This window comes from Hyla sarda, chromosome 4 (genome assembly GCF_029499605.1).
Source record: "Hyla sarda isolate aHylSar1 chromosome 4, aHylSar1.hap1, whole genome shotgun sequence".
Lineage (NCBI taxonomy): Eukaryota > Metazoa > Chordata > Amphibia > Anura > Hylidae > Hyla > Hyla sarda.
The window spans coordinates 75,127,249-75,152,253 of record NC_079192.1 but is presented as its reverse complement, the minus strand read 5'-3'; the positions used below and the strand labels follow the sequence as shown (position 1 = coordinate 75,152,253).

The 25,005-nt window shown below is 42.1% G+C and overlaps 1 protein-coding gene across 2 annotated transcripts; it reads right to left on the bottom strand.

Annotated features, from left to right (window-relative positions):
- Positions 1-24,761, bottom strand: PRNP (prion protein). 2 transcript variants are annotated; one of them, XM_056571388.1, is made up of 2 exons: positions 24,604-24,761; positions 1-3,237 (listed from the first exon to the last, which is right to left on the bottom strand). In XM_056571388.1, the coding sequence occupies exon 2, from the start codon at positions 3,225-3,227 to the stop codon at positions 2,490-2,492; it is 738 nt and encodes a 245-aa protein (XP_056427363.1). In that variant the 5' UTR covers positions 3,228-3,237; positions 24,604-24,761; the 3' UTR covers positions 1-2,489. The 2 variants fall into 2 exon arrangements, with proteins under 2 accessions (XP_056427363.1, XP_056427364.1); XM_056571389.1 differs by lacking the exon at positions 24,604-24,761 and adding an exon at positions 24,201-24,224.
- Between the last annotated feature and the right edge of the window lie 244 nt (positions 24,762-25,005).

Genomic DNA, 25,005 nt, shown 5'->3' with positions numbered 1-25,005 from the left:
TGCCTGTATAATCCACAGTAGTTTATTATAAACTGCTCCATACAACGTGCGAAACAGAATGCATTATATTATGAGAGATGCTCATTGAGGATACAAGAACACAGTTCAATACAGAGGCAAATGTATGAATACCCACTGTGACACTGAACAATCTGCAGGGATGCACGTAAGCTATCTGCATGGCATCGTGCTTGATGTATGGCAGGTACAACATGGCTGATCTGGCAACTATAAAGGCTCACCAGGCAAGCACCTTCAAGATGTGGCGATTGCGATGATGGTAATTTCCTGCAGATGATGGGACCACCTCTGAGTATATGTACAAATACAACATTTGCTTTTCTAGTTCACTATTTAAACAGCAAAACGGTGTTCCCTATACTTGTGTAATGTTGGCAGTGTTGAGCTCACATCAAGTTATATACATAAATTATGCATTATGCTCATTTATTCAATATAGAAAGACAGCATGCTGCCTGCACTGCTTGCATAATTCATATATATATATATATATATATATATATATATATATATATATATATATACTGTATATATATATATATATATATATATATATGTATATATATATAAATGAGAAATTTGCAGCACTACTTATCCAATGTCCAATGTGTTGCCAGCAACAAGGAATTGATCAAGGTCCCATTAATAGTAGAAGATTGTTTCCTTATATATATATATATATATATATATATATATATATATATATATATGCATATATATGCTGCGTATTGGGGCAAATAGAAATAGTAATGATAATGAAAAGTGTCACAGATGTAGCAGGTAAGTACCCTATAAACAGCCTTTATATACAGTAGCTCAGTGGCCCACAACAAGCAGTGAACTAGTATACACGTGTGTTTTTACAAAGCTTTAAGACTTTCATTGGAATGCAATAACAAAGTTGGGGCTGTTTCGTTCGATTATATATCAATTTAGTAACATAGCTCAGAATTTTAAGAGATACTTCCCCCTGAAAGAAAAGCATAAATTTCGTATTGGTACAGTACAAATAATGAGACAATAGGCATGCAGTCAGGTGCAGGATGGAGTAACCCAAAGCAACCAGTTGTAAACGTCAATGGGACAGGAAATTATAATCTGCAGAGTATGTGCTTTAGATTTATAATAGAGGTGAGCATACAGCTTTTGTATAATATAAAAAATTAAATATGCAATCAACTGAAGGCAATGACTGCTTTGGCCCTATCCTTATAATAAGCTTATAGAGGAGGATTTGCTAAATTTGACCCCCTTCAATGAGCAAGAGGCAAGAGCCAAGTATTACAGAATATCACAAACATCCATAGAAAGTAATGGGTTACCATTAACACATACAAATCCTCCTCTAGATCATAAGTGATCAAAGTGCCTAGCCAAGGAGGCTCAAAGGAGGAACCCTAAGCTACCAAAAACATCTGGCAAAAAGTTTGTAATATGTAAAGATTTTAATGAGTCCATATTTTTGTTGGTCATCTATAGGATGGTCAACTCTACAAACAATTTCACAAAGATCTTACGATTGGACATGTAAAAACACATATCATGTTGATATCCTTCAAAAGATTTCTTATGTTTCTGACTTCCTTTTTTTACTATTTGCCAATAGGAAGTAAAAAATTTGGAATGTCAACTGCTCTCAACCAAAAGATGGGTAAGGCATGAAACAACCATAGTCAACATATTTGATGGTGCATATGGCTGCAAAGGTAAGCGTGCCTCTATATGATACAAAAATCTTGGGGGTTTCCTCATTTGACATCTTGACAAGCTTCTTTATTCATGTAAATTTTTTTTTTTTTTTAGCCAAATATTCTGAAATTAGATCAAAATTTTTATATGCAATATTGGTTAGTGTTGGTCTTTCATTTTGTTCACCAATTGTCCATCGGTATAACAGTCTTGCTGATTTTTACAGTCCAACATGTTGCTGAGATTCGATGACAGTGTTTTGTTATTATTTTGTAAAATCGTTGCAACTTATGACAACCCCTAAAATACCTTAGTGACATCAAGGCAACTAAATATACAGTAACAATAGCCTTGATGTGTTCTGATCAATAATGTCCAATCATAATAATATAATAACCATGCAATAAAAAAGAAACTGGGGAGTTGAAACAAAAAGAGAGAGAGAAAAAAAAATCTATAAACAAAAACACAGTGAAGGCAGTTTTTTTTTTTTTTTTTTTTTACAAATAATAAAAATGTTCATATTAATAACATGGTGATTCAGACCAGTAGCCAAGCAAGACTGACTGACCGCTTCTTCTTAAAAATATAGTATAGCTCTGATGTGTGATGCATACACTAATATGGGACACAGCATATGTTGGTAGGGAATCCCATAACATTCCAATGATACAGGGAATCAGAAGATAACATATTGGCTTAGGCAGTGGAGCAGGGCATCTGTACTGGTTTACTCTATATATACAGAAGGTTTTTTCACTTATGAGCATTCCTTTTTATCATTCAACCACAAAATATACAAAAAGTGTGATGAAGAAGGTAAGACTTTGACTAAGGAGGAGATTTATCCCGGAGTCATAAGCTTGAGAATACTGAGGTCCCCTTCGGTATTCGGTAACACACAACTGCCGGATGATGGTGCTCTTGACTCTGACTTCTGTTTGGTCTATTTCCGATACATTCTTCCCCTCGTTTGGTTTAATCACATATTCAGTCATGGATGAGTTGTAGCAGTCGGTGACAAATCTCTCTTCTGGCACATTTGCCCTGTCTTGGTATGTTGGTCTGTAAACCTGATTGGGCATTTGGTTTCGGTAGCTGTTGTAATACCGACTGTCCATATCATTGTCAAAATTGTACCTCATGTTGCTAATGGCATTACCTAAGACAAATCCTCCAAGTGCCCCTGCAGCAGCCCCTGCAGCCACCATTTTCATGTTGGTCTTGGTTTTAGGAGGCTTCATCTGCTTATTATAGTTGCTCCCTGCTGGATTATAGTTATTTCCCCAGCCACCACCAGTATTCCAACCAGGGTTGGGGGGATGGGGGTTCCAGTTGCCCCCAGTATTGCCTGTGTGACTGGGGTTCCAATTGCTTCCAGTGTTTCCTGGGTTGCTTGGATTTCGGTTGGTTCCAGAACTCCAGCCACCACCTTTACTTTTCCCCCCTTTCTTAGAGGCTACCATCAATATGAGAATGGCGATTAATGCAAGATGAATCCAGAAAGTTTTTGCCATCTTGATTTCTCTGTAATAAGAAGGTATAGATGTTGTTAATACATATTGTATTTCATTATAATTAATATTTCTAATAATGTCAAACATGAAACCAGTCATACTGTCCCATATCCTGGTCTCTGTCATTTTTACCAGCTTCCCTCCTTGTGATAGCCTACGTGATTTGTAACATATTTAAAAATCTCTTTACCTACCATAAAAGCTCTAAATCCTTGGCCACTACATGTCTCACTTTTCTGCAATGTTTTTTCCGACCTGTCTCTATTAACAGACAAACCAGGATGGAACACAGAAAGTGGGGGCAGGGGGAAGCTACTTTGTGCAGGAGAGAGAGAGCCTGGGTTGTGTACTTGCAATCTGTGAGTTTGTCTCCGTCAGCCAGGAAATCTACATTGTGCCTGAAAGGTAAATCAAGGCTTTCCCCTCAGCACAGCAAAAGCTATAGTTTACCGCTTAGTATAACCCCTTCTTCACTATGATCCTGCTGTTTCTTTCATCGCTGCTAACATAGAAGTATGCAAAGTCAGTGCATGAGTAACTTCTATATTACTGTCACCTATAGTAGAAGGGTAATAAGGGAAATGAAGCAACCGTGTGTACTACTGACAAACAGCTCTGAGAAAATGATTTATAGCAGTCCACCACAGAGGGGGCTCCAACTGGCACAATACACAGCTCACTGAAAAACAGGGATAACCTACATACCCCTAGCCAGTAGCAATAACGCTAACACTTTAAAAAAGCCTGGCTAAAACCATTAATTTATTTCATTCCTTAAAAACCATAAATAATCCACACTAATCTCAGATTCGGCACCTTTATCCCTATGTCTCAATAATTACAAACTAGTGCTCAGTGTGTCTAGGTCAATGTTAATAAATATTTTCCTCATATCGTTGGGTATGTTATTGGAACATCAGATACTGTACGCTATTCAGTTATATATAAGGACCATCTGACTGTCTCATGTCCCTTTTTTTGTCTCAACACATTTCTCCCTTACCACAGACGGTTCATCAGGAGACACCCCCCCCACCCCACTATAAATGTGTCTCCTGATAAACCGTCTGTCATTACTGAAGAACCGTCTGTGAGTCAGATTTTTTTTTTTCTCATATCTATTTTATGCCTAGTACTGTTTGGTTATTTTACCGTTTATGTCAACACTGTATTCAAGAATCTTGTGGATTAATAACAAAAGTAAAAGCACTAAAATTCCCTTGTCATTAATCTGAAAGGTTAACACAACAAAACAAGGCAGATTTTTAAAAATCTTTTGAAGCAATAATAATGCTTTAAAGGAAATCTGCCATCAGTGTCACCTGCACTAACCTGTCAGTACAGACAGGTAGTGCAGGTGACACTTATGACATCCATACTTACCTGTTCCTGTTCTATGCTTTGGTTCTCCTGCTATCTTCCTCCATATTTTCTGTTCCGGGGCTGATTTTGAGCTTCCTGACATCAACGCTGCTGTTTGCTAGCAGCAGGACCACGCAGAGAAGCAGCAGGAGGTGATGACAGGAAGCTCCACCCGTGCTCCAAGCCGAAACGGAAGATACCGTAGAAGATAGCAGGAGAACTGGAACACAGAATGGCATCAGGTAAGTATCATTGTCATCAGTGTAACTGATGACTGATGACGGAATTCCTTTAAGTAACAAGCAGAATGAGAATCTCATATCAGGTCTTTGGACATAACCACTGCGACAGACCTGCAACAAAATGTCAATATATAACGTAAATCTTGATACACTTTTACAAGTAGGAAGATAGACAAGCCAATGCCAAAGTAAGATAAGACAACATAAATTACATCATTACTCAGATCACATGGTTATAACAATGAAGGGGGAATAGTTTAAAGCAGACCATACATTAGAGATGGCCATTTTCTAAATCCTGTTCATGGTTTGTTTGTACATTTGTCTTGGACAACAATGTCACAAGTTGAAACTATAATGTGGTGTCCCAGCACCAAAGGCTATCCTGTGGGCTGCCGATCTCCTCGGGCATGCCTGCTGAACATGTGTTGGGCCCACTAAGAGACTGTCTGTTATGTTTCATATGTTCAAGCATTTTATTGCATATTCATTTATATTTGCCATATGCACTGTATAATATGTGTGTTGTACCTTTAAGAGTGAGGAGCAGTGTAAACCAGGTGACCATGCCTGCCCAATGGGAACCCCTAAATTGGTCAGTATATAGTGTAGGGGGGGGGGAGGAGTTGCCTCAGCTCAGTGCTAGTCACTGGTGTGGAAAGGAGGTGAAGTTGGTGGAGAATTTGAGGGACGCCTAAGAAAATATTTCTTCTAAAGTCTACCAGCCATACTGCAAGTGTTCTCCCGTGCAACACAAAGTCCTGGAGGAGAAAGTAATTTGACCTTGTCAGAACCCTAGCCGTCGTGGAGAATCTACAGTCTCTTATCTAAAGTTAGTGTTATTCCAAATGGGTGAAAAGCACCATAAGTTCCAGCAAGGCAACAGGGTTCCCAATGGATTACACTGCATCCCTTCCACTCTGCTCCATACTGTGTGTGTGTAATACCATCTGCACCCTGCTCAGTAAAAGGCAGTTATCCGTGCGTTTCTTTACTCCCCGTGTCTGGCCCAGGAGAAGCTGTCTCCACCTCAGACCGTGTATAGGCTAACGGTGCCCTGGTGTCACAAAGTGATTAGGAATTCCTTGCACCACAGTGTTACCACAACAATTTAGACTAAATGAGTGATATGATAAATTAATCTCTACTATATTCTGTTGTTTTGCATGGTGTGGTATGGTGTGTGTAGCTTTATAGAACCAGTCCAAAAATGACAAAATAGCAGTCAGAGACAGGGACATAGTAGTTAGTAGTAACACAGTAGAAGTAACATTGGGATTAAAGGTCTAATCACTTTCTCCTATTAGCGATATTTCTCTACAAAATGTACTTTAAATAAGACAATGCATAAAATCTGAATGTAATGTGAACTAACCTCAACCCACTTATGAGTCTAATGAGTGACCTGACGAGATGACCAGGTGCAGTCATCATATGCACACCCAAAGCCGGCATTATCAAGTCATTTCTAGTGATTCGGTGTTCATCCAATATGGAGCCTGAGCTAGACTGCTATATCAGCTAACACAGGTAAACACAAGGACTACACAAGAAAATCTACATTATTCTCTAATAATATCATATGCTACACTCTATAAGCAAAAGAACCAGGGTTTCTGCTGTTGTTACTTTTCTGTAACAAAATAAATACAGCCTTAAAGGGGTACTCTGCCCAAAATAAATACAGCGTTAAAGGGGTACACCGCTTCCAAAGAATAGGGTATAAGATGTCTGATCGCAGGGGTCCCGCCTCTAGGAACCCCGTGATCTCTCCTGCAGTACCCCTATCATCTGGTGCACGGAGTGATATGCAGGGGCCGGAGGATCGGGACATCACGGCCCCGCCCCCTCGTGATGTCAAGCCCTGCCCCTCAATGCAAGTCTATTGGAGGGGCCACTATGGGAGGGGCCATCACACCCATCTCCATAGACTTGCATTGAGGGGGCGGGTCCGTGATGAGAGGGTGGGGCTGTGACGTCCCGAGCCTCCAGCCCCTTCATCGCCAGTCATCAGGCACGGAGCCAAGCTCGTTCCCAGAGGCAGGATGCCTACGATCAGACATCTTATCCCCTATCCAAAGGATAGGGGATAAGATGTCTAGGGGAAGAGTAGTATTGTGCAGAACATTTTTTCAGGATCCAGCAGTTCCATAAAACTTCACTTTTATTTGTAATCCACAGCGTTAAAAATCTTGCAAGATAGCACTAACGATACACCACCTAGCCAATGATACACTGCAACATGGACGCGTTTCGAGCTCTTGATCACCATGTTGCAGTTTATCACTGGCTAGGTGGTGTGTCGTGAGTGCTATCTTGCAAGATTTTTAACGCTGTGGATTACAAATAAAAGTGAAGTTATGGAATTTTATGGAATTGCTGGATCCTGAACATCTTTTCTGCACAATACTATGTATCAAGCTGGGCCAGGCTGAGGGTCCATGCAAGACCAGTGGGAGGTGAGCTGAAGATTCTGTTGTGAATTCAGGGGAAGAGTACCCCTTTAACTTCAGGCACAAACAAAACAAGCCCTGCTTGTCCAGTGCTAACTTAGTTGACACTCACACTTAGGTCTCCAACCCTTATCAGAGGTTCCTAACAGCTTCCCAGTGCAGACTGGTTACACCTTTGCTGACTTGGGGTCAACTTGAAAATGTGGACTGACCAAGGAAGGCGGATGAAACACCCCACTGCCAAATCTGCCTTCTATCCCATAAATATCCAGGTCGAAAACAGGACATTCCAAATTCCCTAGCAAGCTATGTATTACCAGGAATAGATTGTATCTATTTCCTGGATGTCCAATATCTCACCAAGCTTTCCCTAGATGGGATTTGCGCTTCCTAAAACCTAATGTCCACATACGACAGGTACCTTGGGGAAATATAGCGATCTCCGACAACCACTGTCTCACAATGGTTACTAACATCTTTTTGATATTGTGACTATTTTATAATGACACAACAGATTCTTATGATAATCATATCCAAATATACTACTACCCAGGACAGTACCCATCCGGAAATAACTCACTGGCTATGGTGGGCTAGTGACCAGGAACAGGCAGTAGGGGCATGGGTTCGTGCCAAGCCAGATTAGTGTAGGGTGTGGTGACGGTTGAGGTGGGTGGGTGGGGGGGAGTTGACGTAAAGAGGAGATAAGAAATTATGGCATGTCACAGAACAGAGTGAGTTAAAGGGGTACTCCGCTGCTCAGCGTTTGGAACAAACTGTTCCGAACGCTAGTGCCGGCGCCGGTAGCTTGTGACATCATAGCCCTGCCCCCTCAGTGCAAGTCTATGGGAGGGGGCGTGACGGCCCCTCCCATAGACTTGCATTGAGGGGGCAGGGCGTGATGTCATGAAGGGGTGGGGCTATGGCGTCACGAGCTCCCGGCGCCGGCTCCAGCGTTCGGAACAGTTTGTTCCAAACACTGAGCAGCGGAGTACCCCTTTAAAGGAAAGGGCAAAGAGTTGGGACATAGTGAGCCTAGTGCACTCATGTGTGATGTCACCTGTGAGATCTCCTGCTGCTGTACAGGGAAATAAACAGATGTAGCCATGGTTATCTTAAGTGTGTTAACCCAACAAAGCAATGTGTTGTGCTGGAATATCTTAATGCACCAGAGATAAGGCAGTAATCAGTAACTGAGGATAATGTTAAAACCAGGTTTGTGTAACGTTTTAAGATAACTTACTGTATCTTAACTTCAGGAGTGCAGTACATTATCTTAACGCATCAGGGATTGAGGTGACACTGGCTACAATTGTAGGCCAGGAACTTCCTCCCAGTATGACCACAAAGAGTAGACGCTAGATAGATACTACAGGTGTAGTTATACAGGGACCCTGTAACTGGAACCCCTAGAAAGCCATCAGTTGACGTTACATTCTCTATAAACTTGCCTATCATTAGGCATAGCCATATGTATAAGACACAAGAGTCATACATACCCTGTCATCCAAATAGGAATTTGGGGTCTGGAGTTTTCAGCACTGTACTAGTGGTTATGGATATTTTGGGAAAGGATTGGCAACTTTGCTCTAATGTTAAAAGTTCTCTATTATACCAATTGCATTAATATGCTCTACACTAGTTTCATTAAAAGTGACCCATCGTACACCCTGTGTGGATTGCCAACCAAGGATGCCAGATATCTGCAAAAGGTAGCTGCTCCTCACTATGGTGGTGCCCTAAGATGGCGCAATGTTAGTACAGGGTTAATAGAGCAGTTTCAATAGAGGAGCTGTATGATAGTAGGTGGCATCCTCCGAGAGGAGGCAAATTGGGCTGGCTATGGCTGTTTGCAGCCCTGGCACAAAAAGTCTATGGTACTGCTGCAGTGGTTGAGGTCCCAGCCTTTGGAATAAGACCACTCCTGTATTTTGATTTCCAACTTTCTTTATTCATTTTTTGTTCAAGTGACATAAATCACATATAACATATATAGCACATAAAGCACATGAAGTGTAATATAATAAGCTAAAAAAAAAAAAAATAATAATAAAACAACAAACTTGTCACCACACTCCATTCACTACCTATTCTAAATACTGTATAACTTTTTCCCCTATTTTCCTACAATCCTATTCTTTAAACTGTTCCCTATCAATTATATATATTACCTCTCACCTCTTGTAATCCCCTTTCCCCTCCTACTCTCTTATACTCAATCCTACACACTTATTTTGGTTACTGTCCTTCGCATATTCTCCTGTATACACTATTGTATTTTAGCTTGCTGCTGACCACTGTGGCTAAATAAATAAAGTTAGATTCAGGTCCCTCCTTCTTCCATGCACCTGCCGTAGATATCAAAGCAGGGACATAACTTAAAGGGGTACTCCGCTGCTCTGCGTTTGTAACAAAATGTTCCGAGCACTTAGTGCCAGCATCGGGAGCTAGTGACGTCATAGCCCTGCCCCCTCATCATGTCACACCCCGCCCCCTCAATGCAAGTCTATGGGAGGGGGCGTGGCAGCTGCCACGCCCCCTCCAATAGACTTGCATTGAGGGGTCAGGGCGTGATGTCTTGAGGGGCGAGACTTGAGGGGCGAGACTATAACAATCAGCTTTTATTTGCCGCGCACAAATGGCGCTCTGAGGATACTCATGGCCTGGAGGCAATTACTACCTCTGTACTCCCTATACCTACACCCCTGAGAATATCTCTTACTTATTGGGCCCAAGCACTTAATCATTGATATCAGGTGTTTCATTAAGTCACAAAGCCACAAGTGTATAAAATCCAGCCCCTTCCATTGCAGTTGCCATTGCAAACATTTGTGACAGAATAGGTCGATCTACAAGAGCTCAGTGATACCTGCGTGGCCCTGTGATATTTGCCATTGCTGTACCCAGTGAGTTTATGGAATTTCTTCCCTTCTAGATCTTCCATGATCAACTGTGATGGTACTGTTGAAAAGTGGAAGTGTTTAGGAACCACAAAAACCAAGTGGAGACCATGTAAAGTTCCAGAGTAAGGTCCCCGTGTGCTGAGCCTCAGGGTATGTTCACACTGCACAATTCCCATGGAATTCCGTGAGTGGAATTCTACCAGTGGAATTACGCACAGTGAACATTAGCATCAGTGTGACCGGTTCACACTGAGGAATTTCAGCGGCGGACATTTCCACCGCTGAATTTGTTCAGCACAAAGAAAGAACATGTTAACTTTTTGCACGGAAGTCCGCGAGCAATGCATAGCTGTCAATGGTGACAGCGCAGTGCTGTGCAGTCCTACTGCCAAAATGATTTGGCGGCGGACGCCAGATGGAATCTCTGCCCACGGAATTCTGCGAGCGGAGATTCTGCTGTGTGAACATACCCTCAAAGTGCATAAAAGTCACCTTTGCCCTACTGGTTTCTGCAGTCCCAAACCTCATGTGGCATTTAAATCAGCACCAAAACTGTGCCCCCTCAGGAGCTTCATGGCATGGGTTTCTATGAGCAAGCAGCTGCATGCAAGCCTTACATCACCATGCACAATGCCAGACATCAGATGGAGACCACTGGTCTGTGGAGCAAAAGAAATATGTTTTGAGCGGTGATAAATCATGCTTCTCTATTTGGTAGACTGTTGGGCCAGTCTGGCGAATACCAGCAGAACATTACCCGTCTGACTGCATTGTGCCATCTGGAGATTGGTGGAGGAGGGATGATGCTATGGAAATGTTTTTCAGGGGTGGTCTAGGCCCCTTGGTTCCAATAAAGGGAAATCACGAATTCCTTAGTGTACCAAGACATTTGGGAAAATTGTAGCATTCAACTTTGTGGGGACAGTTTGGATTTAGCCATTTTTTTATTCCAGCATGCCTGTGCCCCAGTACTGAAAGCATGTGTCCATATGCAAAGTCCATAAAGGCATGGTTGGTGGAGTTGGATGTGGAATAACATGACTGACCACACAGAGCCCTTACCATAACCTCATCCAAAACCTTTGGGATGAATTATAATGGCGATTGTGAGCCAGGTCCTCTCACTAAACATCTGTGTCTGACCTCAAAAATGCTCTTCTGGACAAAACTTTCTACATATACTTTCAAATTCATGTTATTTCCAGTGTAAATGTAAAGGAGGGGACCTACTACATATTAATAACTATGGATTTATTATGGAAAGTCCTAAAAGCTCCTGTAGGTGTAATGCTTAGGTGTCCCAATACTTTTGTCCATATACTGTAAGTCTAACATCAGTACTTCACTTTGAATGGTGTTTGTGCAACTTTTTGTGCAACTTTTTAACCCGTGCGACAGTTAAGCGACTTTTTAAAAAGGCTGTCCACAGTTAGTTTGAACTTAACTCAAAACATGTCTACCACACCAAAAAAGAAAAAGCACGTAAATGAAAAGTCGCACAAAAAAGTCACAAAAATTGCACTGTGCCAAAATATTGCTACAAATTTACCCAGGAAAACCTGAGTAAAAGACTTAATAAATACCCCCCTGGACCTTATTTATTGTGATATATTTCTCTGTAATATAAAATCCTATCAGCTCTAAAATCCTATCATGTGTATGTGACAAGCAGGAATATTATTAGACTGACTATATTTAGCTGTAATGTCACACCACCCATGACACATCCCACCCCCTGCCCCAGTCACAATACTTCTTTATTCCTCGCTCTTCAGCTGAAGCCTTTCACACTGTTCCCACATTGCCATTAACACATTACCATAAAAAAGACCCAGGAAATGATGGTGGTTTCCTCTTTATTTAGTGGCAGTAAATGAGTTCTACGACATCCAGTATTTTATATGTGTAGATAAGAATCTGTGCATTAAATGTCAGGACAATCCCTCCTAATAATGGAGTAAGCACTTGTTCTTCGTATCTGTTTGTGCTGCTCCTGCTGGGGGGTTTCCTGTGTTGTTGTTTTTTTTTCCCCATTTTGACTCAAAATCTTCAAAAAATGTGATGTTACCATTGTTATTTAAATGCATTTTAAGATGTTGTTTACACCGTATTTTTCGCCATATAAGACGCACTTTTTCTTCCCCAAAACTGGGGGGGGGCGGGGGAAAGTTGGTGCGTCTTATACGGCGAATACACACCTATCGCGGCGGTCCCTGCGGCCATCAATGGCCGGGACCTGCTGCTAATACAAGACATCACCGATCGCGGTGATGCCCTGTATTAACCCTTCGGATGCGGCGATCAAAGCTGACCGCTGCATCTGAAGTGAAAGTGACACTAACCCGGCTGTCCAGTCGGGCTGTTCGGGACCACCGCGGTGAAATCGCGGCGTCCCGAACAGCTTACAGGACACCGGAAGGGCCCTTATCTGCCTCCTCAGTGTCTGCTAGGTGCCGGGATCCCCTGCATGGCCGGCGCTCTCCTTCGACGTCATCACGTCGTCGTGCACGCCGTCCCATCATCCAATAGGAGCGGCGTGCGTAGCGGCGTGATGACGGCGACGGAGAGCGTGGATTCCAGGTAAAAAGACGTCCGGAGCGTCGGGGACACCACGGGGATGCGGCAACAGCGATGGAGGGACATCCAGGGCAGCGGTGACGAGCGGTGACGGGTCCAGGGCGGCGGGGACATATGAGTATTACCTCCTATACCAGTGGTCTTCAACCTGCGGACCTCCAGATGTTGCAAAACTACAACACCCCGCATGCCCGGACAGCCAAAGGCATGTCTTATATGCCGATGCGTCTTATAGGGCGAAAAATAGAGTAGACCAAAAAAATTTTGTGAGACACACACAAAATTATTTTGAAGGAAATCTGGGGGGATAAATACTTTTCCACATTTGCAAGGTTTATTATTTCTCCAGAATTTCTGCCCAAACAGAAAGCTGATTATAATAAATTAGTATTTATGTATGGTCATAACAACCTCCCACACACAATATTATATTAACCTTCCCCATATTATCATATTAACCTCCCACACAATATTAGTATTTATGTATGGTCATCACAAGCTCTTTTGGTGCCCCCACCCTCTGCCCCTAAAGTTCAGTAGGATAGAACAATCATGCATGAAATAGTTTCCTGTCCCACTTTTCCCCCTAGTGTTCTTATTTATGCAGGGAAGCATGGACTGAAAAAACATTGCATTTTTTTTTTTAACTTGCCCCCACTCGGTGGCACCTTGGGCAACCACCTACTAGGCCTTCCCTTTATCCGGCCCTTATATCATATGTCCTGTGTAGTCCACCCATGGCATATATGAATAGGATGACACATGTGGACACTATAGTAACCCCCACACATCATGTGACCACTGGGTTCAGATAGCTACAAGCTATAAGTGTGGGAACTCACCCAAGATTTCAACTTAAACGGGTACTAGACATCTTATACCCTATCCAAAGGATAGGGGATAAGATGTCTGATCCCGTGGGTCCCACCACTGGGGACCCCCTTGTTCTCCCTGCTGCACCCGGTGTTCCTATAGAGCGTTGGGTGCAGCGCCGGAGACTCGTGACATCACGACCCCTCAATGCAAGTCTATGGGAGGGGGCATGATGGCCGTCACGCCCCCCCTCCCATAGACTTGTATTGAGGGGGCATTACTGTGATTTCACGAGCCTCTGCCAGCATCACCACTCATCCAGCACGGAGCGAAGCTCGCTCTGTGCACCGGATGTCTGGGGTGTTGCAGCCGAGATTGCGGGGGTCCCCAGCAGCAGGACCCCTGCGATCAGACATCTTATCCCCTATACTTTGGATAGGGGATAAGATGTCTTGGGGCGGAGTACCCCTTTAAGGGCTGGTCCTGCAGGACTCCTGCTAATGGGAACTATGTTCCTGCTGTGGAAAAAGTGCAGGAACTCCATTCCCACGAGTTCCTGCAGGACTTGAGCCCTGGCTACAAGGTATATGACATGTGCATTATCTATACACTTACACATCTAAATGAATGGGACTAATGTTGGAATAAAGATTTATATTGTGGCTGTTGCAACTTGGTGTGTCTATTTACTTGTATGACAGGGAAGCCAGGGATTTTCTAGGTGATGTTACCATGTTGATAAAGATACTGTACTGCATGTTTTTTTCTGTATTGATATTACATTGACTTCAGACAAAAAAAAACTGCACAGTATACATGTCTTTTGTGTAATTTTTTACAGATTGAAACCAGAATTTGGACCTAAGTTTGGGACAAACTGTTCCAAATGCTGGAACCGGCACCAGGAGTTTGTGATGTCATAGCCCTGTCCCCTCATGACATCACGCCCTGCCCCCTCAATGCAAGTCTATAAGAGGGGGCGTGACGAGGGGGCATGGACTTGCATTGAGGGGGCAGGATGTGATGTCATGAGGGGGCGGGGCTATGACATCACAAGCTCCCGACGCCGGTTCCAGCATTCAGAACAGTTAGTTCCAAACACTGAGAAGCAGAGTACCCCTTTAAAAACACATAAAACTCATGTAAAGTGTACTGAATAAAAATACATTTTATAAAATGCTCAGTAAAACAAAACTATGCATACAGTTGCTTCAAAAAACAATAAAAAGTTAGAAAATTAGGCACTCATTTATGTGTTTTTTGCGCATAAACACTTAAAACTTGAAAACTGCCAACAAAGACCTGATTTGCATAAATCCTATGTAAAACACCCATAAAATGCTCAGAAGAATGCAAAACAAAAGCAATAAAAAATGCATAAATACAAAAAAAAATAAAAATAAACTAGCGTCCCAGCATACTTGTAGACAATAGCCTAGTCTTATAAGATATGGAATCCCTGGACCAGACATTTATAATCCTAATAGGTCAGAGCAGGATAATATTAAAGCAGGGACAGAGGATAAATAGAGGAGAAGTGCAACTGAATGCTATTATTTCTAGATCTATTTTCACTTTTGACTAAAGAGAACTGTATCCAAATGCAAAGTTTGAACAAATATTAGATGGCAGGTCTGCATATTAGGGTCTACTGTATATTACAACTTCAGCACCTACATCCTATATGGGTCTACTGAAATGAACTTAGATTACCATAGGGTTCTCTGTTCTGACCAGGACAAACTGTAATAATGACCCTAATATATACCTGTATAAATCTAAAATTGCCTTTAGCGTGGTCTTTTTCTTCTACTTTGGGGAGACGTGGGGTCGATCACTTGAAGGCTGACCATGCCCATAAGATACCTTGTTTGGCTGACAGATATTGTTCCTGATCCCCCCATATGCATGTAAACTCCACGTTTTTCCAATGCATCTAAATAAAAAGAAGAAAAAAACGAGACCGGAGGACAGCACCTTATGCGTTACCCTAGAAACCAGGGACACTTAAAGGGATACTCCGCCCCTAGACATCTTATCTCCTATCCAAAGGATAGGGGATAAGATGTCTGATCGTGGGGGTCCCGCCGCTGGGGACCCTCGGGATCTCGGCTGCAGCACCCTTCCGTCAAGCCCCCTCATATAGACTTGCATTAAGGGGGCGGGGCCGTGACGTCACGATGCTCCGGCCCTTGTATCGCCCGTCACTAAGCATGGAGCGAGTTAGCTCTGTGCAGTAATGACAGTGGGGTGCTGCAGCCGAGATCTCGGGGGTCCCCAGCAGCGGGACCGACCGCGATCAGACATCTTTTCCCCTATTCTTTGGATAGGGTATAAGATGTCTAGGGGTGGAGTATCCCTTTAAGATTGCCGCTTACCTTGTATAGATAGTAAAGGCGCCTATCACTCTTGTATATTGGGGTAGCATAAACCTTGATTAGTAGCTGCTTAGTCCAGGAGGTCACAGAATGGGTGGTTCCCTGTCCTGTCAGCATACTTTGAAGATTCAATGGAAAAAGAACCTTACAACACCAGACACGTCTCCTTCCACTAACAAAAGATGTCAAATTCTCAAGCATTACTTAAGCACTTGCTTATCGAAGAAAAATAATAAAAGCAATGCAATTACGCGTTTTGGGTGTTCAATCCCCCTTCCTCAGATTGACATACATGTAACACATTACATATGGTTTATATACACAAGAAAATCCACGGCACAATAAAACCCCTCCACCCAATATTTTGGCACCCATTTTCTTGTGTATATAAACCATGCTGTAATGTGCTACATGCATTCTAATCTGAGGAAAGGGGACTGGGCCCCCAGAAGGTGTCATTGCTTTGCCTTTTATTATTGTTCTTTAGTAAACATGTGTGATGTCCCAGCACCAATAGCTGTGCTGTGGCTTTGGACTGTTTCGTGCAGCTTGGCAGCACACGGTGTTGGGCCCACCAGAGACTTACTGTTATGTTAATTATGTTCATATTCTATTGCAAAATAATATATTTTTCTAAATGAATTATATTATTGTTATCTGTGTATATGTTATTTCTGTGTTACTGTACCCTTAAGAGGGAGAAGTGAACCCCATGTGACCCTGCCTGCCAATGGGAACCCCTAAAGTCTGCCCTATATAGTGTAGGTGTGGAAGGATTTGCCTCAGTCTAGTCTAGTGTAAGATGAGCTACAGTGTAGTTCAGGTATGTTGTGCTGTGTGCTCTGAGGAGAGGCCTAGCTCAAATCTGATCTCTCTCTCTCTGGTCATTCAGCAAGGATTACTGGCACGGTGGAAGTTCATGCCCCTGCGGAGAAGGCTTCAGTACCTTGACAGAACCTTACCCAGCAGGATTCATCTACCCGTCTCACAAGTCAGTATTAATCTGTTTGGTGAAAGCACCACAGGTCCCAGCAAGGCAACAGGGCTCCCAAGGGGTTACGCTGCATCCTCTCACCCAAAAGAATCTGTATGTGTAATACCATCTGCACCCAGCTCAGTAAAGACAGTTATCCGTAACCTGATGTCGGTGTGTTCATTTACTCCCCATGTCTGGCCCAGGAGAAGCTGTCTCCAACCTCGGACTGTGTATAGGATAACAGTGCCCTGGCGTCACTAAGTGATCAGGTATTTCTACTAACACCTCCATGGCACCACACATGTGCTCAAGGGCATTTGAGATATACTTGAGAATTGGAAATCTTTTATTAGTGGAAGGAGCAATGCCTGATGTTAAAGGGGTACTCTGCTGGAAAACTGCAAAGAATAGGGGATAAGATGTCTAATTGCAGGGGTCCCGCCACTGGGGACCCTCGTGTTTTCCGCTGCAGCATTCCACTCTGTGCCGGATGATTGGCAACCACAGCCACCATGCACCCTCTATTCATGTCTATGAATGTCTATACTAGCCTTCACGCCCCCTCCCATAGACATGAATGGAGGAGGAATGGCGTGACCTCACGAACACGGAAGCTACAAGCTTCTGTGTTCTGGATGCCGCCACTGCTGGCCCGGAGATCGTGGGAGTCCTCAGCGGCGGGACCACCGTGATCAGACATCTTATCCCCTATCCTTTGGGTAGGGGATAAAATGTTTCCCAACTGAGTACCTCTTTAAGAGGTTCTTTTTCTATTGAATATTTACTGCATGTTATTCCAATGTAGAAGGCCCCATATACACCATATTGAATGGTTCACCAGTCCTGCCAAAATTAATGGCTTCAGCAGTCACATGTTTAATGCCATTCTCATGTTTTAGCTCTTTTCCCCCTACTCCTACTCATTAGGGTAATTAAAAAATTTTCCTTTCAGACTCTTTCTAAAGTATCACTAAAAAAATTCAAATTGTCTACTTATCTACTTGAAAAAAATAACATAAACATATAAATATAGCAAATCATTTGCCAAATAAAAAGACACAAATGACGATAGATTAGTGACATTGTAACCAAGGCCTTCATCCTGTTTCACAATGTTTTTTATTGAATTTTCTAAACATAAGAAATGTAACATATAACATATCTGACACATCCAAGGCCTTTATCCTGCATTGGAAGTATTCTAAGCCTAGGAACGCTTTCTATAAGAGGCCGCCCCATAGCCTTGGTTCAGCATCTCTATAGCAACCAAAGAGCTTACCATCTGCCGCCTCGCCTTCAGCCTGCTCCATTTACACAAACAAGCTGAAAAAGGGAGAACGCCATCGCGGCCACAGCCCAAGCTCAATACAATTAATTGCTTTCAGAGCAATCACCCTGGAACATCATCTATTGGTAATGTGTACTTTACTGTATGCCCTGCTTGGGACCAACATGACCCATTTAAAAATAAAACCACAATATATTACATCAAACCATTTCACCAGATTTTCTACAATTGCAGATTTGCCAGTCCTTAAAATATGGCGGGAGAATCAATTCATGTGTTATTTCTTGTTTTATCTTTCACATTTAAATCTGAAATCCACCAACCAAAACATTCTAAATGCAAATCAGCCATTACTACAGCAAAACTACAATGATCTAAAACAGTGTTTTCCAACCATAGTGCCTCCAGCTGTTGCAAAACTACAACTCCCAGCATGGGTGTTGTAGTTTTGCAACATCTAGAGGTCAACAGTTTTGCAAATCACTGGTCTATAGTAGATTCAACGTGAATTTAAAACTAATTGCTAATGTGCGTTAATTTCAAGGGGCAAAACCCGAGCTGGAAGGTTTTCCAGTACTTTAGCACATGCACAGGTACTTCCTTTCCCTTAGTCATCTGGTCAATCTCAGCACAGCATCTACCGCTTATTGCTATGCCATGACATATTGCTGGTGAAAGTGCTTTGCAATGAACAGAGGCATTGTGTATCAGGGGTGACCAGGGCCTCCCCCCACCTTACACCTGGGAAAGATGCCCACCCAGCTGGAGGCACCCTGGTTGGGAAACACTGATCTAAATGTGGTGTCCCAGCACCAGTGGCTGTCCTGTGGTTTTGGTCTGTCTCGGGCAGCCTGGCAGCACAAGGTGTTGGGCCCACTAAAGTCATATTGTTGAATTGATTGTATGTATATTGTCATATAAGAATAATATATTTTCCTAAATTAATTTCATGGTTCTTCTATGTATATATGTTTAATATGTTATTGTGCCTTTAAGAGTGCTACCCATGAGACCCTGCAGTGAAGCCCATGTGACCCTGCCTGCCAATGAGACCCCAAAAGTCTCCCCCTGTATAGAGAGGTACAGGGGAGGATTTAGTCAGTCTATAGTTTGGTCTAGTTCCAGCAAGACTCTTGAGCAACAGCTAGCTAGGTGTACTGTGTGTCGTGTGCTCTGAGGAGAGGCCTACTTCTACTCTAATCTCTATCCTGGTCAGAAAATACTCGCGTGTGGGAAATTCATGCCCCTAATCTCTATCCTGGTCAGAAAATACTCGCGTGTGGGAAATTCATGCCCCTAATCTCTATCCTGATCAGAAAATACGTGCGTGTGGGAAATTCATGCCCCTAATCTCTATCCTGGTCAGAAAATACATGCGTGTGGGAAATTCATGCCCTTGCAGAGAAAGCTACAGTATATTGGCAGAACCCCAGCTACCAGAATTCATTCATTCATTCATTCATTCATTCAACTACTACAAGTCTCAGAATGGCAACAGGACTCCCCAGGGGTTACACTGCACTCTCGCACCAAAGTCCAGTTGTCTTTGTAATGCCACCTGCATCTGCTCGGTAAAGACAGTTATCCGTAACCTGACGTTGTTGTGTTTATTTGCTCATTGTGTCTGGCCCAGGAGAAGCTGCCTCCAACCTCGGACTGTGTATAGGATAAGGGTGCCCTGGCGTCCCAAAGTGATCAGGTATTTTCCCCAACATCACTCCATGTCACCACATAAAGATACCAGTTTGTCACATTTTCCTCACTGTTGAGTATTTAAAGCATGTGTGATCTAGAGGCCATCAGAAGGCATACAAAAGCCCAATAGGTTTTTTAAATGATGCAGTATCATGTAACAAATAACATTGTAAGGCACTGCCGTTGAGCTCTGACCCGTTCAGGGTCCATTTTGCTGTTCATTTCCCCTGCCAAACGGACCCTTAACAGGTCGGAACACAACTGACCCTGCCAGGTCCAGTTGGATCCCATTGACATGAAAGGGGTTTGTCAGGGATCTGATATTTTACAGGAGTTAAGCAGCCGTAAATATAGGATGTGCAGTATTTAACCCTTGCCCTTCCGATGGACTGACCGATGGAGCTCCCTTTAGCGGAGCACAACGACCGCGTGAACGAGGCCAACAAACGATGTCAATATCATGCGGGCAACATGGTGGTTCAATGGTTAAATCTGTTGACTTGCAGCACTGAGGTCATTTATCCTCATATTTTGGTGGGTTTTCTCCAGGTACCCCTGTTTCCTCCCACGCTGCCAAAACATACTAATAAGTTAATTTGCATGCTATTAAATTTAGCGTATCTTAAGCTACACCTTTCTCTCAAGGCCACACCCTGTCAGATGTGGCTGAAAAGTGGCTATAAATTTGGTGGTAGCCAAGTAATATTATTTATACATTTTTTGAACGGATGACACAAGAATTCCAGTGCATTTGTGATAGTTAATTTGCCACAGTAATGCCGAATAAGAAACTGTAATATCTGGATTTGCGAGATCAATGAAGGATGAGAGGAGTATTTCAGATAAAGGAAGCAAGTTGAGAGTAAAGATGAATTAAGATGAAGTTGCAAGTAAGAGGAAATACTGTAATGAATCAGAAGTTACATTAAAGGTCTAAACTGAAATGAAATATTCATGAAGTATTTATATCCTGTATTGACTGCAATTTAAACCCTATCTGCAAAAGGGAGGGAAACACATTGGGACATTGAGGGAGATTTTTCAAAACTTGTGCAGAGGAAAAGTTTCCCAGTTGCCCATAGCAACCAATCAGATGGCTTCTTTCATTTTTCAGAGGCCTTTTAAAAAAATGAAAGAAGCGATCTGATTGGTTGATATGGGCAACTGGGCAATTATTCTTCTGCAGAGGTTTTAATAAATCTCCATCATTGTAATTTGTTTACAAAATTAACTAGTCCCCTAGATCTATTTTATGATGCATTCATGTTTAGTATGTTCTTGTGTTTCGTAAAGGACCAATACAGGGTAAGAGAGGGCTAGTTCATGCAGACAGAATTTTGGTAAGGGGTACACAGGTTTAATTCCCATATATCAAGTACCAGAATCCTTTTGTTGTATTCGAAACAGCATATCTATAAGATTGTGTTGAAAATGAATATGGAAGAGACCTATCATGAGTATATTGTTTGATATGGTTCTAGGGCAAGGGGAAAATAGAAATAAAATGCATACTTCCCAACCCTGGTTCCCCAAAGCTCCTGTTCGCTTCTGTCCAATCCCCAATCCCCTCACTTCTTCCTGCTGCTATGACAAGCACTTGGATCGGGACCTACTAATCACTGACCGCAGTAATATCCTTTCTAGGCCAGTGATTGACTTAGTGGGCAGGTCCTGCACCCAGTGTTCATCTCAGAAGTAGGAGGAAGAGAGAGAGAAGATCAGGTGACCAGATGGAAGTGAACCGGGTTAGGTAAGTGTTTTTTTTTCTATCAGCAATGAGGAAATGCTCTACTATGTATAGTGCTTATATCCAATGATATGGTGCTTCTGTATGTATTATAAAATGCATGTACAAGGTGTCCACGATCTACTAAGAGCCCCCTCCATAGTGCACAGCTATTTCTCATTTTGTTAATTTCACAGGGCAGGACCAGAGCTGGACTGTTTGCTAGTACTGTAGCACACACACAGGCACTTCCTTTACTTTAGTTGTCTAGCCAATTGCAGCATAGCACAACACCTACTCCTTATTGCTATGTCATGACATATTGCTGGTAAAAGTGCACCAGATTGAACAGAGGTGGTATATATACGGAAAGACTAGGGCCTCCCAGTCCCCCCCTTCCCCAGCCTTAACTCTGGGGCAGACACCCCTGCCCCCTCCCTATATCCCTGTTTTAAACATTTTGTCAACATAGCTTATATAAAATCAGGGGGTACTTGAGGACTAGAGTTGGGAAACCCTTATCTAAGCCTCCATTAAAGTCTTAAATAGCAAAAATCCCTTCTGTATACGTGACAGTGGAGAAAGACAATGGGTCAGTAATGGCTCATATTTGCACAAGCCACAGAGCAACATCTTTAAATTCACAATGATGGAATCTACCAGATATTAATCATCTTTGAAAGTGTCACCATGAGAGCCATTCGCCTGTTATCCTGCTACATAAATAAACAGTCAAGTTACTCAGGAGATGCCGAGCATTTCATGGAGACGATGATGATGTCTTGACGCTGCAGCACAGTATGTCCCCATTACAAAGGGACCCGATTTGTAGTCAGTTATTCCTTATATAACTCAACGTGATCATTTCTCTCCAAGGAAGAGAAATCGAGCATCACATCTAAAGCATTATGATGCCATGTTATGTAAATAGCCATGTAAGAACCATAACCTCTGGATGTATCAACAAATACTACAATTACTAATGCAATTCTATATGAAAACAAAGCTTCCCCTTGTATTTAAATCACACAGCCAAGACAGAGGGTCTTGTTGACACCCACCCTCACTTCCAGCACCCGGAGCACATGCTTCTCCAGTACCAACCAACCCCAGCTACACCATAACATGGTGCGTCACTGTACAGCAATACCGACCCACAAAACACAGGTTTTCACTAATGTTTATGCCTGAGGAGTATGGATCAGGAAATGTCATCATCTTTATTCTTATAAGAATAGGTTATTGTAATCGAATCTATCTATCTATCTATCTATCTATCTATCTATCTGTCTGTCTGTCTGTCTGTCTGTCTGTCTGTCTGTCTGTCTGTCTATCTATCATATCTATCTACCTATCTATCTATCTATCTATCTATCTACCTACCTACCCATCTACCTACCTATCTATCTATCTATCCATCTATCTATCTATCTATCTATCTATCTATCTATCTATCTATCTATCTATCTATCTATCTACCTATCTATCTATCTATCTATCTATCTACCTACCTACCTACCTATCTATCTATCTATCTACCTACCTACCCATCTATCTATCTATCTATCTATCTACCTACATACCTACCTATCTATTTATCTATCTATCTACCTACCTATCATCTATCGGTTATTTATCTATCTGCTATCTATCTATCTGCTATCTATCTATCTATCTATCTATCTATCTACCTATCTCTCTATCTACCTATCTATCTACCTAACTATCTATCATGTATCTGTTATTTATCTGTCTCATATCTATCTATATATCTACCTACCTTTCTATTTATCATCTATCTATCTATCTCATATCTATCTGTCTATCTCATATCTATCTGTCTATCTCATATCTATCCATCTATCTCATGTCTATCTATCTATCTATCTATCTATCATATCTATCATATCTATCTATCTCATATCTATCTATCTATCTATCTATCTATCTATCTATCTATCATATCTATCTATCTATCTCCTATCTATCTATCTATCTATCTATCTATCTATATCTATCTATCATATCTATCTATCTATCTATCTATCTATCTATCATATCTATCTATCTACTATCTATCTATCTATCTATCTATTTATCTATCTCATATATATCTATCTCATATTCCATCATCCTAGGAAAGATTTAAGGAGTGCTGCTCTCTTTGGATTTTCTCTATCTATCTATCTCATATCTATCTATATATCTCATATCTATCTATCTCCTATCTATCTATCTATCTATCTCATATCTATCTATCGATCTCTCATATCTATCTATCTATCTATCTATCTATCTATTTCTCTTTCTGTCTCTCTCTATCGCTACATACACACACCAACATATGTAGTAACATGTTCAATTATATTTCCATATGCAATTTCTCTATTAAGAACGGCTGACTGCAGTCCTATGTGAAAATTGCAGATAACGTCATCGTCATAAGGAGCTGTGACAATCTTGGCTTTAGTACATCCAAAGGTCTCCATCTTGCTCCTCCTATAGATTAAATACATTTCCTATGTATAAACGAAAACAAACAAATCAAGTCTTTTCTTACCTGTCGGTGAAAATAGGCCTGATGCCCCTACTTTAACTAACCCTAGCACCAATCCCAACAGAGACGGATCCCTTTTTGTACGTCCTATGACGATACGGTCGATGCTACACAAATAAAGCAATAGCAACGCCACAAGCACGTATGACAAAACACAAAGCCATGTATTAAATTAGTCAAAGGTTCATGCTGTTGAATTATTGAGCGTGACGCGGTTCCCCCACAATAACACGGCATTAGGGATGGGAAGGGATGCAGTAGATTTCTCCATGTGCTGCGTTTATGGATCTTTTTCTGCCATAAGCAACCTAAATTCCGGAATCAATGCGGAACGAGGAACAGACAGTACCCGGGAATAGATATGTTAAGGCGAAGGATATTTTAAGGGAATACGTAGAGGGCTTACCTTAGCTACAAGCAGTGGAGAACGCTCTTCTGTATGTACGACTGTTCAGGAGGTTGGTGCTGAGGACTCTGTGATCACAGAGAGGGGGCTGGGAGGAGTGGGCAGAACTCTCTTCCACAAGGGGAGGGAAAGGGCCGTGCTGTGTGTTCTAAAATGGATCTAACATCCACGTAAATGGAAGTGAGAGGGATTAGAGGCTATGCATTATTCATCAGGGGGTTTAGGCTGACAGATTAAGTAGCAAGGAGCTCGGGCGCATGACGTATCCACACCACAGCTTCCACTTGCTTTCTCAGTTTTTCCACCGGTGACAATGTATCCTTCTTTCACGGTTTGTTTGGAAAACTGGAAAAAAAAATATTTAATATAATATTTTACATTTTGTATGATAAATTTTCCTTG